The sequence below is a fragment of the Pristiophorus japonicus genome, unplaced genomic scaffold, assembly GCF_044704955.1.
Source record: "Pristiophorus japonicus isolate sPriJap1 unplaced genomic scaffold, sPriJap1.hap1 HAP1_SCAFFOLD_618, whole genome shotgun sequence".
Lineage (NCBI taxonomy): Eukaryota > Metazoa > Chordata > Chondrichthyes > Pristiophoridae > Pristiophorus > Pristiophorus japonicus.
In genome coordinates this window covers 140,431-161,001 of record NW_027254529.1, presented here as the reverse complement: position 1 = coordinate 161,001, position 20,571 = coordinate 140,431, and the positions used below count along the sequence as shown (strand labels likewise).

At 48.2% G+C, this 20,571-nt stretch overlaps 1 protein-coding gene across 1 annotated transcript in view; it reads left to right on the top strand.

Annotated features, from left to right (window-relative positions):
* LOC139255590 (uncharacterized) overlaps positions 1 to 20,571 on the top strand; it is a 141,724-nt gene that overhangs the window by 1,868 nt on the left and 119,285 nt on the right. Inside the window, exons 2-4 of the mRNA XM_070873956.1 lie at positions 8,712 to 9,032; positions 9,988 to 10,167; positions 11,994 to 12,082. Coding sequence (XP_070730057.1) covers positions 8,712 to 9,032; positions 9,988 to 10,167; positions 11,994 to 12,082 — 590 coding nt within the window. The remainder of the gene's footprint in view (positions 1 to 8,711; positions 9,033 to 9,987; positions 10,168 to 11,993; positions 12,083 to 20,571) is intronic.

The window sequence follows — 20,571 nt, the reverse complement described above, 5'->3', positions numbered from 1 at the left end:
GGTATGCTGGTGGTTACAGGTCATATCTTATTACAGTCATGTATAGCATGTTAGGATACAGTTATATATAATAATGTAAGATACATGACATCACCCTCCCCCAAGACCTTATTGTCTTTATAGGTTCAGTCTCTCAGGTGGTCTACGCTCTCGCATGGAGCGTCTGAGTTGTGGTTCAGTTGTTTGCCTTGGTGTCTGTTTTTCTTTGGGTGTGGTTGCTGGTATCTCGCCTGGGCTGTCTGTTTCGATTGGTGTGATTGTTGTTGACTCACCGGGCTGTCTGTTGGGATTGCCCTTTCCTCAGGTTGTTCCCTCTGTCTGTCCACCAGGTGTGGTGCGAGTTTCACATTGTAGTCTGCCTCTGGTTCTGCAGTGTTGTTGGTAAATCTGCTTTTGACTTGGTCTACATGCCTCCGGCAGGTTTTGCCATTGTTCATTTGTACTACCAGTAGCCTGTTTCCTTCCTTGCCCATTACTGTCCCTGCAAGCCATTTGGGACCCCTGCCATAGTTTAGTACAAACACTTTGTCCCCTATCTCATTCCATCTCCCCCTCGAATTTCTATCATGGAACTCAGTCAGCTTACGGTGTTTTGCCTCAACGATTTTGTGCATGTCTGGGAGGATTAATGAGAGCCTTGTTTTTAAAGTCCTTTTCATCAACAATTGCATGGGGGTGATCCCAGTCAATGAGTGCGGACGAGATCTGTATGCCAGCAGCAGTCGCGACAGGCGACCCTGCAGCGTGGGACCTTGGATTTTAAGCATGCCTTGTTTAATGATTTGCACTGCTCTCTCCACCTGGCCATTGGAGGCCGGCTTGAACGGTGCCTTCTTGATGTGATTTATGCCGTAGTCAATTATAAAGTCTTGGAATTCTGCGCTGGTGAAGCACGGCCCATTTTTACTGACCAATATGTCCGGGATTCCGTGCGTTGCAAACATGGTTGCGAGGCTCTCCACAGTGGTGGAGGTTGTGCTCGATTTTAAAATGGTGCATTCGATCCACTTTGAAAATGCATCTACAACTACGAGGAACATTTTGCCCATGAATGGGCCCGCATAGTCTACACGCACCCGCGACCACGGTTTGGTAGGCCAGGGGCTCAGTGGAGCCTCCTTGGGGGCATTGCTGAGTTGGGCACAAATGGTGCACCTTCGGATGCAGAGATCCAGGTCCGCGTCAATACCAGGCCACCAGACGTGGGATCTGGCTATGGCCTTCATGAGAACAATCCCTGGGTGCTCGCGGTGGAGCTCCCGGACAAATGCCTCTCTGCCTCGCAAAGGCATGACTACTCGGCTGCCCCACATCAGGCAGTCTGCTTGTAGTGATCGCTCATGCATGCGCCTGTGAAAGGGTTTTAATTCCTCGGGGCAGGCATCGCGAGCCTCTGCCCAGTCACCGTAGGACACATCTTTTTACTAAGGATAACGTGGGGTCGCTGGCCGTCCAGGCTCTGATTTGGCGAGCCGTCATGGGCGAACCTGTGGACTCAAAGGCATTGATTGTCATGACTATCTCACAGTCCTGTTCGTCAGACCCTTCCGTGGTCGCCAGGGGTAGCCTGCTGAGCGCGTCGGCACAGTTGTCTGTGCCTGGTCTGTGCCTTATGGTATAGTCAGTCGTAGGACGCCACCATGAGTGCCCACCGTTGAATTTGCGCCGAGGCGTTGGCGTTTATTGCCTTGCTCTCGGATAGGAGGGGCTTGTGGTCAGTTTCTAACGCGAACTTGGCCCCGAAAAGGTATTGGTGCATCTTTTTGACACCGTACACGCATGCGAACGCCTCCTTCTCTACCATTCCGTACCCGCGCTCCGCCCGCAAAAGTGACCTGGAGGCATAAGCTATGGGTTGTAATTTGCCCGCACTATTGACATGTTGCAAAACGCACCCGACCCCATACGCTGACGCATCGCATGTGAGAACTAGCTTTTTACCTGGGTCAAAGAAAGTCAAAACACTGTTGGAACACAGAAGGTTGCGTGCCTTATTGAAGGCGCGTTCCTGGGTGTGCCCCCAAAACCAATCGCACCCCTTTCTGAGTAGTACGTGGAGAGGCTCCAGCAGCGTGCTTAAGTTCTGCATAAAGTTCCCAAAGTAATTGAGTAGCCCGAGAAAGGCGCGCAGTTCTGAGACATTCCGGGGCCTGGGTGCCAGGCAAATTGCTTCTGTTTTGGACTCTGTTGGGCGGATTCCATCAGCGGCAATCCTTCTGCCCAAAAATTCAACCTCGGGTGCGAGAAACAGGCACTTGCATTTCTTGACTCGTAGGCCTACCCGATCCAACCACTTTAGTCCTTCCTCCAAATTACGGAGATGGGAGACGGTGTCCCTGCCCGTGATAAGTATGTCGTCTTGAAATACAACCGTCCCCGGGATGGACTTGAGCAGACTCTCCATGTTGCACTGGAATATGGCAGCTGCTGACCTGATGCCGAATGGGCATTGATTGTACATGAAAAGGCCTCGATGTGTGTTGATGGTGGTGAGTAGCTTGGATTCCTCGGTCAATTCTTGCGTCATATATGCAGATGTGAGGTCTAATTTTGAGAAAAGTTTACCTTCAGCCAATGTGGCAAATAAGTCCTCCGCTCTGGGCAGCGGGTACTGGTCCTGTCGGGAGACTCTGTTTATGGTAGATTTGTAATCCTTAGAGATTCATACGGATCCATCAGGCTTCATGACTGGGACGATGGGACTTGCCCAGTTGCTAAATTCCACAGGTGATATAATGCCTTCCCGCAGAAGCCTGCCTCGTTCGTGTTCAATCTTTTCCCTCATCACATAGGGTACAGCTCTGGCCTTGTGATGAACTGGTCTAGCATCCTGTGCGATGTAGATTTTGACTTTGGCCCCTTTGAAAGTGCCCACACCTGGCTGAAAGAGATGTTCAAATCGCTTTATAACTGTTGAGCAGGAGGTCCGTTCCTCTAATGACATGGCATGGACATCATCCCATTTCCAGTTTAGTTTTGCCAGCCAGCTTCTCCCCAGCAGTGCTGGGGAGTCTCCGGGGACAATCCACAGAGGAAGTCGGTTCACTGTCCCTTTGTGTGTGACAGAGAGCATGGCGCTGCCGAGGACTGGTACGAATTCTTTGGTATAGGTCCTTAGTGTGGTGTCGACCCTTGTGAGTTTTGGTCTGTCTCTTATGCGGCCACAGTTGTTCAAATTGTTGAGCGCCCATGAGATTGACTTGCTCCCGTATCCAACTCCATGTTGACAGATATCCCGTTGAGTAGGACCCTCATCATTATAGGAGGCATCCTGTTGTAGGAGCAGCGGCCATTGATAGTGTTGACCCGCTGTACACCGGTGTCCCGGGTACTGTCCCCACCATCTTCTCGTCCGCTTTCCGACCCATCCGATTCATATACCAGCCGAGCTGCTGTTTTTTTGCACATGCAGGCCAAATGCCCTGTATATTCACAATTTCTGCAAACAGCCTGCTGAAATCGACATCCCCTTGCTGAATGCCCACCCCCACACCTCCAGCACAGACCTGTTCCATTGTTCAAAGTGTTCCCAAAGAATGAGCTGCGTCTGGCTGATCTTTCTCTTGAGCTTCTCTCAGTTTGTAGTTGATTGCTCGCATTGTGGATTGATGAGGTGTGGCCCTTGATGGCTATTGCCTGCTGTCGAGAACCTGTTCTCCCGGTTTTGTCTGTGTGTGAGGGTAGCAGCTTGTTTAGTGCTGTGAACTTCTTGTTCCAATATTTCGTTAGTTGTCGTACCTGCATTGTAAATCAACCTCGTTGCTTCTTCCTCTACCAAGAATGTCTGTGCGACCAGTGCTGCTGCCTCTAAGGTCAGGTTCTTGGTCTCTATGAGCTTTCGGAATATGCCTGCGTGGCCTATTCCTTCAATGAAAAAGTCTCTCAGCATTTCTCTCCTCAGTTCATCGGAGAACTCGCATAAACTAGCCAACCTCCGAAGTTCTGCCACGAAGTCGGGTATGCTCTGGCCCACACAGCGTCTGTAGTTGTAGAACCTGTGTCTGGCCATGTGTAGGCTGCTCGCTGGCTTCAGGTGGTCCCTTACCAGTGTGCTCAATTCTTCAAACGACTTGCTTGCTGGTTTCTCGGGTGCCAACAGATCCTTCATTAAAGCTTGTTTTCGAGCCACAGCTGGTGAAGAGATGGACTCTTCCCTTGTCTGCCTTATTGTCGCCTAACCAGTCTTTGGTTACAAAGCTTTGCTGGAGCCTTTCTATAAAGTCCTCCCAATTGTCTCCCGCATTGTACTTTTCATCTGATCCTTTGTTCGCCATTCTGTGGATTCTGTAATCCCGTAACCCGTCACCACAGTAAAGTCCTGTCCCCTCAGTACAGATTCACACGAGGCATGTAGTGAAGTCAAGGTCACTCTGGACCTGCACCTTTATTTCACAGCTCTGGAATGCTGCACTTGCATGAGACCTGTCCTTATATACCTGTCTCTTGCAAGTGCATCCCTGGTGGTAAGGTATGCTGGTGGTTACAGGTCATATCTTATTACAGTCATGTATAGCATGTTAGGATACAGTTATATATAATAATGTAAGATACATGACAATCTCTCACTCTCTCTTTCTCTCTCCCCCAGTCTCTCTCCCTCTCTTTCCTCCCCCCCCCCCCCCACCACCATCCCCTCCCCCCCTCCTCACCCCAGGCTTGCTCGCTTTCTCTCTCTCTCCCCCTGTCTGTTTCTCTCTCTCTCCCTCCCCCCCCGACCTCCCCCCTCTCCCCCCAAACCAGGCTCTCTGTCTCCCTTTCCCGCAGTCTATCTCTCTCTCTCTCTCTCTCCCCCAGTGTGTCTCTGTCCCCTCCTCGCCCCTCCCCCCGCCCCCAGGCTCTCTCCCTCGCTCTCTCCGCCTGTCTGTCTCTACCCCAGTCTCTCTCCGTCCGCCAGTTTCTCCCTCTCTCTCCCCCCCTCCCCACCCCAACCAGGCTGTCTTTCTCCTTCCCCCCCCCCCCCAAAAGCGCTCCATCTCTCTCCCTCAGTCTCTTCCCCCCCCACCCACTCCCCCCACCCGTGTCTCTCTCTCTCTCTCTCTCTCTCTCTCTCTCTCTCTCTCTCTCTCTCTCTCTTCCCCCCCCCCCCTCCCCATCTCTTCCCCCCCCCCCCCCCCCCCAACCAGGCTGTCTTTCTCCTTTCCCCCCCCCCCCCCCCAAAAGCACTCCATCTCTCTCCCTCAGTCTCTTCCCCCCCACCCACTCCCCCCCACCCGTGTCTCTCTCTCTCTCTCCCCCCCCTCTCCCCGTCTCTTCCTACCCCCCCCCCCGCCCCCGCCCAGACACACTCTCTTTCTCTCCCAGGCTCTCTCTTCGCCCCCCCCCCCCCCCGCCCAGGCTTCCTCTTTCGCCCCAGGCTCTCTCTCCACACCTGTCCTTCTGTCTCTCTCTCACTCTCTTTCCTCTCTCTCTCTCCCCCTCTATCTCCCCCCCCCCCCCCCCACTGCCCAGTATGTCTCTCTTCCCCCGCCCCGTCTCTCTCTCTATCTCCCTCCCCCACCCACCCCCCCATTTCCTCCCTCCCCACCCCCAGACTTTCTCTCTCTCTCCGCCACGCCCCACCCAGGGTTCGTTGTCTCTCTCTTTCCCAGCCTGTCTGATCTCTCTCTCTCTCTCTCTCTTCCCCCTGCCTGTTTTTCTCTCTCTTCCCCCTGCCTGTTTTTCTCTCTCTTCCCCATCTCTCTCTCTCCCTCCCCCCTCTCCTGCAGACTCTGTCTCTCCTTCCCCGTGTCTCTCTCTCTCTCTCTCTCTCTCTCTCTCTCCTCCCCCCCGCCCCAGGCGCGCGCCGCTCTCTCTCTCCTCTCTCTCCCCCCACGCCATCCCCAAGCTCTCTCGCTCTCTCTCCCCCTCGCCCCCCCCCCAGGCTCACATTTGCTGCCCCACCCTCCCTCAGGTTCTCTCTCTCCCCCTCCCCCCCACCACAGACTGTCTCTCTTCATCCACCCTTCCCCCCAGGTGCTCTCTCTCTCACTTTCTCCCTCTCTCTTCCCCCTCCCCACCCCCAAAGCGCTCTATCTCTCTCTCTCTCTCCACTAGTCTCTTCCCCCCCACCCCCGCCGTTTCTCTCTCTCTTCTCCCACTCCCACGTCTCTCTCTTCCCCTCGTGTCTCTCTCTCTCTTCTCCCCTTCCCCCCCCCCTCAGACTTTCTCTCTCTCTCCTCCCCCTTCCCTCCCAGACGCTCTCTCTTTTTCTCTCTCTCTCTCTCTCTTCCCCCCCTAGTCTCTTTCTCCCCCAAGGCTCTCACCCCCTAGGCTCTCTTCCAACCCCCCACACTTTCTCTCTCTCCCTCGCCCCCCCCCCATATCACCCCCCCCCCCCCGCAGGTTCGCTGTCTCTCTCTCCCCCAATCTCTCTCTCTCTCTCTCTTTCTCCCTCTTTCCCCACCCCCCCCAGACGTTCTCTCTCTCTCCCCTTCCCCCCCAGGCGCGTTCTCTCCCTTTCTCTCTCTCTCCCTCAGTGTCTCGTTCTCTCTTTCTCCCCCCCCACCTCAGGCGCTCTCTCTCTCTCTCTCTCTCTCTCTCTCTTCCCACCCCCACCGCCCGCCTGCCCCAGGCGCCCTCTCTCTCTCCCCCTCTCTCTCTCTTCCCCCCCAGACACTCTCTTTCTTTCTCGCTCCCTCTCTCCCCCCAGTCTCTCTCTCTCTCGCTCTTTTCCCCCCCCAGAGGCTCTCTGACTCTTCACCCACCGCCCCCCCCCCCCCCAGGCTCTCTTTCCCCGCCCCCCCCCCCCCGGCTCTCTTCCACTCACCTCTCCCCCCACCCCAGGCTCTCTTTCCTCCCCCCCCCCCCCCCCCTACCTTCCAGGCTCTCTGTCTCTCTCTCTCTATCCTCCCCCGCCCCAGGCTATCTCTTCTCCCCAGCCTCTCTCTCTCTCTATCCTCCCCCGCCCCAGGCTATCTCTTCTCCCCAGGCTCTCTCTCTCTCTCTCTCTCTCCTCCCCTGCTCTCTTATCCTTCCACCTCCCTTGCTATCTTATCCTTCCACCTCCCTCTCGGCCCCCTCGCCGAGCTTGTGCCGGAGCAGAGAAAAGACAAGTCAACAGTCTCAGGCCTCAGCCCCTTCAATGACAATAAAGCAACACCATAGTGACCACTGGAACCTGGATGGTGATGCTATTAGCAAGTCTTTCACTATCCCATGTTCCTAATCGCTTTCTGCACTCCTGTGGAGTGAATGGTTTGGGGCCGACGGAGGACGGGGGCGGAGCTTGACAGACACATGCGCATTCGCAGAACTCAGCCTCCGATTTTTGCTGAGTCTAATGGCCTGCACCGCCCACCCACGCCCACTACATTTTCATGAAATTCGCGCTGGAGGATCTCAGCGGCAGCGGGCTGTAAAATATGAAGGGCCGCCCGAATACCGCCAAGAAACAGTCATCATCAATTTCGGGCTCTTAAACTAGAACTCTGATCAGAATGTTTAACGTTACCATTATGTACAAGATATTTTACTGGATACTGACATCAGTCACCACGAGTGACTGTTGTATGCCATGTGGCTATAAGATATTTAATTCTGTCACCAGGTTGCTGGGAGGTCCCCCTCTCTCCATCTCCCACTTCCAGCAGCTCTCCACCTCCGCTTAATTCCAGAGCATCCTGCTCTGCTGGCATCAAATGTAGTGTAAATTGAAGGGCCACCTCTGGTTCTCAGTCTCTCCCTGTTGTTTTGTGCTCTCTGCAAGAAGGGAAAGAAAGAAGCGAAAGATGGAATGAGTGTAGGGATGAATGTGCTACATCTGTAGAGGGTGACTATGAAGGACTCAAATGGCCTCCTTCTGTGGCATTACTTTCTATGATTGCATTAGGATGAGGGGGAGTGTTGAGAATGGATACAGAAGGATTGTAAATGTGGCAGAGGGATGGAGATAGGAAATCATGGGAAAATAGCTAAAGAAATGTCAAGATGCAGACATTGCAGAATCGACAGAAAAAAAGGGGGTTACTGAGAGTTGAGGTTAAACACAGGTCACGGGAAAGAAAAAGCAATCACAGATAGGAGAAGGTAACGTAATGGTTTTCACTAATAAGGAGGGGAGAATAACGTAATGCTTTTTACTGATAAGAGGGAAATAGGTTTTACTGATAAAGAAGAAGAATTTAATGAGGCTATAAACAAGCTGACCTCGGGGCCAGCTCTAATTAGGAGTCCTCCTCGCCTGCCATTGAACATACTCGGGGCGGGGGGGGGGGGAAGAAAAGGAGTGGACAGACCAAGTGCTGATCAAATGTGTTATGTTTTGAAAATGTATAACTACTGTGCTTTTCGCACTGTAAAGGGGCTTGTCCAGAGGAAGGTAAACAGGCTCTGATTGAGAGTGTTCCTTTGTCTTGACAAGTCCCGGCCGGAGAATCTTCAATAAAGGTCTTTTACAGAAAATGCAAGAAGGTGTTCGCGTCAGTGTATTCGCTGAGACAGATTGAGGGAAAAAGAATCCATATTAACAGTGTCAGTGGTGGGCAGTCAGATGGGGATGTGAGTAGATGCATAGAGACTGAGCGATGGATGCACCAAGGTATGTTGGTGTGAGGAGTGACGGTGCAGGAGTAGGTTTGGGAAGGCAGAGTGACACGCACATGAGGATGTAGTTGAATGTGGCATTCCACTCATTTTTCCTGACTACATGAGATCATTCAAACTCTTTCTGCATTGAATCCAGGAGTGGCTGCTCACTTCTTGTACAATCTCCAGCCATGCTCTCTTTATTTCAGTGGCTGGCCTCTTGCTGCCGTCACCAGGGAAGAGGTCCTCCTTCCTTTACCTCACTACCAGAGGAGAATGCCCAGGGAGGAATCAAAGATCCTGGGTGCAGCCTTCTGGTGCTGAGACTGCATCGCTGCCTCTAAATGATTGTACCCTCACAGTCAAAGTCGAACTACTCACTGTAACACCGATAGGCACCTCTGGACCGCCACCAACAGCCTCCAGCTCTCGTCTGTCAACTGCCGCTGAAGTCGAGTCATCCATGACGTCATCACACCTGCTCCATTTAGTTGGCTGGGAAACCCACATGGCTCAGTCAAGTGACCTAAGTAAGTTAAAGATGCAGTGGAAAGCGCACTGATTGACCGTTCGTGATGGCGATTCGCTAGCGTGCAGCCGCTCCCCCCCCTCACACCCCCACACTTGAACCCACTCACAAGTAAAAATTCTGCTGAGTGAGTTGTGAGATGTTTTATTAGTTACCAAGACAGATGAACTAATTGTTTATTCTATACAGTTTTTGGGGAAACAATTTCAAAACCTGTCATTTTACCACCTTTCATCTCAGTCTCTTCTTTAAAAACATAAATACATTTTGCTTTAAAATGCACCCTTAAATAGGAGTCTTTTTTCCAAATCCTTTTTGTGAGAAATGTTCAAAAATCCTGAAATGTGACATTCTGCCATTCTTGCATGCAAATCTCACTACCTCGCACTTTGCTGCATTAAAATACAAGAGGTAGAATTTCCACTGAGTTGTCCCAATCTCCTATTGTAAATTCGGAAAATTGATGAAAACCCTGGAGAAACCGCCATATATGCAGTTTCTCCAGAATTTCCAATGATCTTCTGCCAAAGCAACGGTGATTGGAAAAGTCCGATGGAAATCCTGCCGCACGCGTCCTTTTTAAAATGGGGCTGATCTGTGCTCACAATCTCTTGGCCGGAAGCCACACCTGAACAGCATAAGGTCTGAGCCTGGCCAGGAAGTGTCAGCAATATTGAGCTTTGTCTATATTGTGCAGTAACGTTGAGCTGTGATGTACAATTCGTCAGGCTTGAAACAGGGATTAGATGTTCATTGCCTCACCACTGCAGTTGGCTAGATTTGTGATAACAGCTAGGGATGCATTGCAAGCCCAAACCTCGACTGGACTGCAAAATTAGCTCTTAATAGCCTTAATCTTTTGCAGATTGTGGTGATCATCAACTTTTATTGCGTGTGAGTTTAAGAGGTCTGTTTAATTGGGTCTGTTTAAATCTATGTTCACTTTTTTTTTGTAGATGTGGATTTTGCACAGCACATTCTGAAAACTATTTATCGTGAACTTGAAGATAAAGTGAAAACTTTATCAAGCAAAACAGTGGATTGGCTTGGCATCAGAGATACTACAGGAGACATCAACTGCCTTATTAAGGAATTTGAAGAAAACCATACTAAGATTTCCATGCTGTCACAAAATGGTAAATAAAATTCAAGTCAAATGTTCTCAGTATCTTCTACACCTGAAACAACCAGTATTTTGTTATAAAGGAATATGCAATTAGTTAGTGCAAAATAATAAATGTTGAAATTATTTGGCAAAATAAATCCTAAATAAAGCAAGGATTGCTACAAAAAAACCTTGAAATTAAGAAAATAAAGAACTGGTACATACAGTTCAAAAATACTTCATTGTCTGTAAAGCGCTTTGGAACTTCCCCTGAGGTTATGAAAGGTGCTGTATAAATGCAAGTTGTTCTTTCTTTGTTTCCTTCCATTCTATTTAATTTATTTAATCTCCAAATGGAGTTGGATGTATGAATATAAGTACGGTAAAGAGAAATGACCCAATCACTTCTCATGGCAGGGAGATTAATGTTATTTGCAAAGTTTACATATCTGGTCAACATAAAAATACATGTAGCATTCCATCACATTCACATTTTACCAATCTAGGTTAGCCATGATATATATAAGGTTACGTTGCCCGAGACATCATGCCATTAGCAGTGATTCTCTGATAAGCCTCCTGCTGCGTGCGAGACATGGTTAGTGATGTCGGGTCAAAGAAGATTTTGCCCAAAAGATCACAGGATACTCAAATTCACAAATGCATGTTACTCATCATATAGATGGTTGGGTGAAATTACTATGTATTAGCAGACAGAGGACTCTTTTTGGCAGTTGGAGACTGGGTCATGCACTGATCGATAGATAAGGGTGGCAGAAAGGTTGTTTGGAGTTTGATGCGGTGTTTGAGCAGGAAGTCAGGGACTGCTGGTTCTCTGTGGCGCTTGGTCTTCCTAGGATGGGAGGACTTTGGTGGGACAATAGGGTGTGTTTGCAGAACTGGGCTCACAGCTTTAGGCACTTTTCTAGCCTCAGACACACTTTTTTCAAAATTTCTTTATGTATTAATCTACTTAAATTTTTAAAAAATTCCCTCACACGTTACTAAAATAAGAAATTCACATCCTTTGTGTCTCCCGTTAGTGCCTCTGAGGGGACAACAGGGCACCACCGACTGAGAGTACCGATGTCCGCGAAATTCCCATTGAGGTTTGAGGTGGCAGATATCGTGACGTCATCGTGCTCGCATCACCCCAGTAACACCCTGTACCCGAACTTCACCTCCGTTTCCGCCCCCTGCAGCATTGCCGCGCGTCAACACTGGCAGCTGCAGGCAGCGTAGTCAGGGAGGTCTGCCGCTTGGGGAGCGATATATAATGAACATTTTTTTTTTACCCCTTAGATTGAGTTTGCATCATCTTGATGTATCGCGATTGATCAGTCCTGCACTCTGTTAGAGTGCTTGGGGCTGATCGTCGCGGATCGTAGCTGCTGTCAGTGACGAGGGACCTCAACTTCATGCAGAGCCTGCAGCGATGGCCCTTCCCTTTAAGGGAGGGAAGGAGCCTTTGTTCCCGGCAGCGCTTCCCTCGACATTGGGCACCGCTGCACTGCTACTGCCCCTCTTGCCGGCTTTAGAGCTCCAAGGGAAGTGGTAGCGCTTGATTTAGCAGTCCACTTACTTCCTGGTACACTAAACCAGAAGTTCCCGTCGGAATCCCTTGCGTACTTTTTTGCGCTACCGCAATTTCTCCCCCAATATTTCTTGTGATTCTATTTGCTTACCACAAATAATAGTAGAACAGCCGTTAATCCATTTCTTACTTAAATGTTTTGTTGGTTGTGTAGTAAACATCAACAGTATGATAGTTGGTCAGATATGTTAGTGCATAGATGACACTGTTAGATATGTAAATAGCTTCATTAAACATTCTAAATCAATTGTTTTATTCAACAGGAAAAGGAAAAAGTTTCATACTGAATCTTCTTCTGTGTCTGACAGCTGACAGTGATGAGGAATACAAGCAAAACAATATGTACTTGAAGGTAGTGGTCACCTTTTTAATGTGTAGGCAACAAAATGTGATTAAATTATAAAAAGACAATTTGAAAATGTAATGTAATAATTGTGTTTTGATGTATGTACACATGTGTCGTGACGTGAGATAAAAATAACAGGTCCTGAACATCACATGTGGGTGCTCCCCTACGTTAGATATAGAATGATGGAAATGACACTTACCCCAGAGGACAGAAAGTCTCATTTCCGTCTTCATATGATTTGTTGACTCAGTTGCTTTTATTGCAAGATTCTTTGTTCTTGCCTGAGTAAACATTCAGAAGCAATCTCAACATGCAATTGCTTTTTTGTCAGATCATCATAGAACATCACAGTACTAAATCTAACATAACATAAAAATATAAGACTTTGCCACTATTCCATACAAACTTCACTAACTGTCCATAAACAGCCCCACTCCAGAGACTTGAGCACGTAATGTAGGCTGGCACTTCAGTGTAGTACTGAGGTGCCAAGTGTTGTCGTGTGGATGTGATTTTAAACTGAGGGCCTGTCTACCCTCTCAGGTGAATATAAAATATCCCATGGCACTATTCAAAGAAGAGCAGGGGTGTTATCCCAATGTCCTCACCAACATTAATCCCTCAACAAACATCAATACTAAACAGTTTATCTGGGCATTTCTCTGATTGGCGTTTGTTGGGGCCTTACTGTGCACGTTGGCTGCTGTGTTTCCTCATATTACAACAGCAATTGCACTTCAACAAGTACTTTGGCTGTGAAGTGCTTTAGGATATCCTGAAGTTGTAAAAGATGCAATATAAATGCAAGTTCTTTCTTTAACTGATAATCTCTTTCAACTACAAGCAGTATGGGTTCATTGCCATCTTGAGCCTGTATGTGTGTTTATGACTGAATCACACTATCTCAGATTGTCCCTCCAGAGTGAGAAAAATAAAGACTGTCCTTAGACCCTGCTCCCTTCATTATGCGATTTGTGGATTGGCTTGCTGAGCTGCCAATCAAAGTTACCAGCTTGAATAAGAAGCGGCCTTGTTGCAGAAGTATCCAGCACCTATATGTCTTGTCAGTTAAACTCCCTGCCAAGCACATTGCCCAGAATTTGCTGGATTGGGACATCTCGCTATATGCGCCATGAATTGTATTTTTTCCTCACCAATCAGCTCTAATTATTTTTGTCACAAAATGCTGGAAGTGCGAATGATAATGAAGGAAATGGGACATCTGGGACCTTGGTGAGTGACGGGACCAATAGTCTATTTCCTTAACCAAGACATTTAGGGATAGAGAAAGAAACAGAGCGAATGACAGAGCAGGAAGTAGGGTGAATTCGAGTCAGATTAGATGCAGAAAGAGAAATAAAGAGAAAGATTGGATTAAAAGAGAGAAATAAGGGAGACAGAAAGCAAAAGTAAGAAAAACATTTAATTTAAAATTGAAAAAAACCTCTAGGAATAATTTCTTATCTGCAGTGAGATGTCACAGTTTCAGTTGTTCCCTTTCTGAGTCTCCAAGATTGAATTGCATGTCAGGAACCATAAATCACCGCATTAACAGAGTGTAGACGTTGTTAAAGCCCTAGCTTTCTGTGGCGAGTTTAATTTGTATTTTCTGCGCAAATCCAGCAATTTCTTGACACTCATGAGGAAGTTGATGGTGAGCTCTCGCTTTTGCGAGGCTAACGTGGAACATTGCAAATCGGCAGCAATTTGTGGTGATTCATAACTCACAGCATCCTTCCTCACCACAAATTTCTATGTGTTTAAACGGAGTAACGACAGTATGCATCGTGAACTCGTCTTTATTTTCCCTAGAAATTCTGGGCCATCGAATTAAAATACAATCTATATAATGGTGGCAATTGCTCACATCTCAAAGCTAAATTTGCATGTAAAAGTAAACAATATGATATTTATGATGGCTGGTGTCTCTAGTATCCCACTTAGAAAACTTCCTAATCGATTATTCTAAAGAGCTTGTGCATCTCTGGGAGATAATCTTTATAAAATAAATCTGACCATATATCAATAACGTAACCTAAATTAAAACAAAACCATTTCTAGGCCTTGTAGGTAAAAGTCCCAAAAAGTTACATTAAATTTTATGATTTTGTGCTTACGATGCTGGGAATGTATATTGGGAATTTATATATACACTCACCACAATTTTCTATTCATTGCAATTTTGGATAGAAAATCGTGAATCGTGCCCATGTGAATTCCCTTTATGCATTGTCAGCAGGTGAGACTCTGTGCCGGGAGTGCATAATCATCAAACTGGTCCTAATAAAGCGGTATAGATATATGGTGGCCGAAATTGCCCCTCTCCTTAAGGCCTGTTGCCACCGCAAATTGGCGGCCAAGCTTCGGAGTGGAGAAGCCGCTGATAACCCAATTGCCCTTCCGAGGTTTCCTGGCCGTGCCCTGATCCCCTCCTTACCGCTCTGCTGACGCCGATCCGTGTTAAATGCGCCACCACTGTGCACAAAGCCGATCTACCCCCTCCCCGACGGCGAAATTTCACTCTGAAAATCTTCTGCCCGCCTGACGGTGCCAAAATCTGTTTTTTCCTGGTGGTCCAGTGAGGCTGTGGCCTTCTGCAAAGCGGTGCAGCTTCCCTTAAAGGGGAGAATGCACTGCCGCTGCCGCCATGTTTTTTTTTGTCAGCCGACTGCTATGTCGGCCTGACAATTATGCTCCCAGGTTCGACCGGGCCACAAACAGGCAGCCTGTCACCTCCTCCCTGGTGGCCCAGTGGACCGAAGTTTTAAAATCGCGAAGGCTCTCCCCTTTAAGTGAAGGGGAGAGCCGTGGTGATGCGGCGCCACGATGATGTCATCGCGGCGGTAACTCCGCACCGCCCCTGACTTCTGTCCCTCAGTTGTTGCCACCGCCGTGTATCCGTCCCTCTCGTGTAGTCACCGCCCCCATTAAGAACGACTTCTGGATCCGAATAAAAAAAATACAACAGATTGGAATTTCGCTCAAGAGGCAATTTCAACCACAGTTGTGCTAAAAATAATTGAAACAGGGTGCGTGTGCCCTGTTTTGGGCGAGGGACAATTTTGAACCCATGCAGTCTACTTATAATTCAAAGTTGCATATTTTGTGCAGATAATTTGAGTTATTCAGTAATTTGAAATAAGCAATGTAAATAACATAGAAAAATGGTAATTTAATATTTAATAAATGTGAAATATCAAACATTTGAATTAAGTGAGTTTGAGCTAAGAACAGACTGTAGGTAGCTTGAGTTTCTTTCAAAGAAGGGGAAAGTTTACAGATTAAAGCTCTATTTTGTCTGTGTCAGTGTGTTCCTCATTTATTCAGCCTCAGATACCGACAAAATTCCCACCATCCATGAGCAGAGGTTCCTTTAAATGAAGGACACGCAGACGACCGGAAAAAGTGACCATGGTTTCCTTCTATGTACAAGGCCTGCTTCTGGGTCATGCCCTTCGTTCTTTGCTTCCTTACATTGGAAGTGATTTTTCTTCCCTTTTTTGTTATTTCCTACATCAGACAAAGTCCAGTTCAGTCTGGGAACTGCCTTGCAGTGAAAAATTTCAAGATGTGCAACATTGATGAGCTTTTGTTATTACATCGATGGCACTTTAACCCATCTTATTCTCCACACTTCAGTGTCAGTGTCCTCAGGCTTATGCTGGTCACTTTGGTCTCAGTTGACTCCCTTGAGCAACCTGTTTGGCAGCATCAAATGCTGGTTTTGATCAAGTGACCAGAGCTCTTTGGTTACTGTTCAGATAATCTGATCAGCCTTAGCACTGCAGAAAATTGTGGTTGGTCCTGAAATCCAACAAGAGTGCTGACTGCAAAACCTTCCCACTGTAGGTGGAGGAGCTTGCTCGAGACTGAGCATATGGATGTTTGTTCACTGGAAGACAATTCTAATTAAAATGATGTCCAAACCTGATCCGCTCAGCTACAGGTACTTTGGGTTCCAATACTACACAGAAGCAAGCCTGCAGCTCCAAGGGAATTGAATGCAAGAAAACAGTGCTCCCAGGAACGTTCAATAAATGGGATACATAGCAATCTCCTTGCTTCCAGTGCTGTTCCCTCAGCATTTGAAAGTTCTATGATGATGGCAAAAAGACTATTGCCCTTCCTCCGGCTGTAGCAGTATCCTGGGGCATATGTTGCAGTGCTGGCATCAACTGAAAAAAAGACTTGCATTTATACAGTGCCTTTCACGACCTCAGGATGTTCCAGAGCTTTACAGCCAATTAAGTACTTCTTTTTGAGGTGTAGCCACTGTGGTAATGTAGGAAACTTTGGTTATAGTAGAGTCCAGAGCACCTGAGGTAATTATATGTTTGCCTGTGACTGATTCATTCAAAACCAGATGTTACTTTACTGATCTCTGGGTAGATCTCTTCATCTTTTTGGAATAGGAGAAAGATGAGGAGAAGACGAGTTTGAATTTGAAGAACATTTTCAGGCAAAGGCATCTGGGCTACATCATTCCCTTTCCTGAATTAGCAGATATCTCCTTTGAAGAATACAATCCACAAGATGTCTCTCAATTTGAGTCTATTTTCTAATCTGGTCTGTTGCCATTCTGGATGACTCCTGTTGTAATTCTGTTAGGAATGCCTAAAATTCAAAATTTTCTATATATTAAATTGTCACCACCCGTGTGGACAGCCACAATAATCATGTGGACAAATTGCCAATCCATTGTGTAGCAGAGCAGGAAGATCGCACAATGTTCTTAGAGCAGAATATTGGTGTGCTGAAACAACGCTTCCGCTCCCTGGACCGCTTTGGAGGAGCCTTGCAGTACTCGGCGAAGCGGTTGTTAAGATTTGTGGTGGTCTTCTGAACGTTGCACAACCTCACCACCAGCTATACAGTGAGCAGCTGAGGAGGAGGAGGCCGTTTCCCGCTATGCACAAATACACACCAACACAGCCGTCTGTCGTTCACCCGATTACAGGCAACTCTCGATTGTCCGTACACGAATCCAACGGAAAACCGTTGTAACGGGATTTAAAATTCTGTTGCTAACAAGTGAAAAGACAGCCTCAAATAATTTGGAAAAATCACCTTCCAAACACTGTGCGCATTTGTATTTGCTCATTCTCTCTCTCACAATCACACATTCTCTCTCCCTGGCCGAAGGGACCCCGTACCGGCCACTTCTGTCCCGGGCCGAAAAGACACGGCACTGGGTGGACTCCGGGACGACCTGCCGAAGGGTCTTTCACACACTCTCTCTCACTCACCATAAAAATCACCCTCCTCTGCCCTTGCTTTTCTGGTGTGTGTATGTGTGCGCTGTTGCAGCCGCTGTCTCTCGCGGCCGCCGCTGGTGTTGGGAACGGGGGCAGTGCCGGCACTGGGTTCCAGGCACAGACTTTAATCAGAAGACTGCTAACTTCACCAGCGTACCAGCAAACCAAGCACAGAACCTGTCCATGCATGCTGGTAATGTTCATTTTTTGTTACTGTTTGTAGCTGATTGTATTATTCATTAAAGTTTTAACTTATAAATGTAAACTCGCCCTAACGGAAAAATCGTTGACCCGGAATAGCCCAATCCCTGAGGGACCCGGATAATCGAGAGTTGCCTGTAGTAACAAATTCAGTCCTATGGTTATAATCATTTTATTCTTTAACTTCAATATAAAAAGCAATTTACTAGCGGAGTGTGCTCACAGATAGAACACACAAACGTAGGCATGTGTCCTTTCTCGTGCTGCCTGAACAAAGGAAAACATTTTTATTTATACACTATTCTCTTTATCATACTGGAAGTAACCTTGCCTTATTTGGTAGCCTCCAGTCAAAAGTACCATCCTTCAGCTGATGCACACAACTCTACGGCCCCAAAATTGATGTCCGGTAAGGCCCACCAATTTTTCGGCGGTTCCCTGGCGGTACCTACCTTTATGCCACCCAGTGCCGCCGGGTCCTGTCAGGAGCCGTTTTCGGCGAGGTTGTGTGGGCGTCAGTGATAGGCAGCAGGAGTTGGCGGGCGGCAGGTGCAGGCCTCTCGAATCGGAAAACTTTGGAGGCCCTGCAACGCGCATGCGCGAGATTTGTTTTTTAGTCTTTTCACCTACCTGACGTCATTTCGGCCACGTTTGAGGCTGATGGGACATCTGCACATGCGCTTAAAGGCACACCATTCTCTTGCTGCTGTGAGTTGGAAAGAGGAGAGTGTGAGTTGGAGAGGGGACCGTCTTGTAAATTGAGAGCCACAAAGTCTTGAGCAGCCATTCCTTTAATCATTGACGATGGGTGGACAAAAATCTGCAATGGTGACTATCAAAACCAGGCCCAGAGCTCCCTGGCTTAATGAAGAGGAACTGGAAGAGCGAGTAATGGAGGTGGAGCGCAGGTATAAAGACCTCACCCAGGATGCTCGGTGGCAAGTCTCCACCACCACAATACCGATGCATTTGGAGGGAGATCACTGAGATCGTGTCCGCAATGGGCAATATCGTGCAGGATGGGGACCAATGCAAAAAACGTTGGAACGATTTGGTGGCGGCAGTCAGAGTGAGTAAAAATGTATTGCCCCCCTCCTGTGCAAAAAGGTTGTGCACCAGATGTGTGTGTGTGTGTGTGTGTGTGGGAGTGTGTGTGAGGGGTATTAGCAAAGGGGCTAAAGGCCGCAACGTGGGGTTTGGAACGGAGTCCATACTGGCAAGCTCGACCAAGCATAGAGGCTGTGGCGCAAAGGCAAGCAAGGCGCCTGAACCCACCAGCAGCGAGCAACCAGCTGAGGATGCAGCACCGCTCTCTGCAATTCAGGAGATGATCCAGCTATCACGGACGAGCGTGCAGATAAGTCGTGATATGCTCCAGACAATGGCTGGGATAGCTGGCAGCATCGCCACGTTCACTCAGCAACATGATGCCAGGATGGACCGGCTCATTACTGTGTTGGAGCGCACAACCGAGACAGTTGAGGCGATGTGACGAGATGGCTTCTGGCCATGTAGTGCAAGCCCCCGACCTCACACCCTCAAGGCAGACAGGTCCGGAGGAGTAGCAAATCCCGGCGCCTTCGGTCACCTCCCCTGCCTTTTCACCAACATGCACATGTCTGCAGAGATCCCGCTGCCCTCCTGCACAACCTTGTCAACCAGAGGCAATGAGGGGCAGGGGAGCGGGATGCCACGGTGTAGGAGGGGCAAAGAAGAGGAGCTTGGGCATCGCTGCAAGGGGGGGAAGAGAGGTGGTGGTGCCAGATAGAGGGTGGGTGTTGGTAGTGGAAATGTTCCTAAATGTAATAATGTTATATAACCTTTGTTATTGTGCACTTGTAAATACACTTGCATTGTTGACCCTCTTGGTCAGTGTCTCATTTTAACGTCATGTGTGGTGCCATGTGAGAAACACACATCTGTCCCTCAGGTCATCTGTTTTACCACAAATATCTTCCCATCCACATGACTTGGCTGTACAAAATGTGACATGCTGCATACTTTTGAGTTATTGATAATGATTTGGTCTTGGTCATTGTGGTTCTAAATGAAGGTGTGCCAGCAAGGTAAAAAAAAAAAGTTTCCATCAACTTAGACACATTTTAGTCACTTTTATCACATACCAATTAAACATGAGCACGAACAATAAACTAAAGCAACATCCAGCAAACTTTTTTCCAGCAGTCCCACTCATAATGCTGCAGAATCTGCACCATACCCGCGATGTGCAGCACTCGGAGCCCTTCTCCCTGCCAACCGACTCACGGCCAGCTCAGACCTGCTTTTTGCCAGTGGTCCTTCTGGGGGGCGGCAGGTCGATCTGAGGCCAGCATCCCTCACCAAAATGAGCGATTTGCAACATCCAGCATGGGCAGGCGGCACGACCAATCTCCCGCCGGGTGGAATATGAACGGCAGATGGGCGGTTCCGGAGGAATCACCCCAAAAAACTACATTTCCGGCGCAACCTTGGCAGCTGCGGGCACAACCTCCACCAATTACGGCCCCTACATTTCTCACACATCAACATTCGGTGGTTGACGTTCAATGTACCGTCCTTCAACCGGCTTGTAATTCAACATCCTCCTGCAAAAATTGCAATGGTATGTGATGGGAAGTTTACAGTATGGCAATACTATCAACATAAGAAGATAAGAAAGAGGACTAGGAGCAGGCTATACGGCCCCTCGAGCCTGCTCCGCCATTTAATACGATCTTGGTTGATCCGGTCATGGACACAGGTTCATTTCCCTGCCCGCTCCCCATAACCCCTTATTCCCTTATAAGAACATAAGAACATAAGAATTAGGAACAGGAGTAGGCCATCTAGACCCTCGGGCCTGCTCCGCCATTCAACAAGATCATGGCTGATCTGACCGTGGACTCAGCTCCACTTACCCGCCCGCTCCCCGTAACCCTTAATTCCCTTATTGGTTAAAAATCTACCTATCTGTGACTTGAATACATTCAATGAGCTAGCCTCAGCTGCTTCCTTGGGCAGAGCATTCCACAGATTCACAACCCTCTGGGAGAAGAA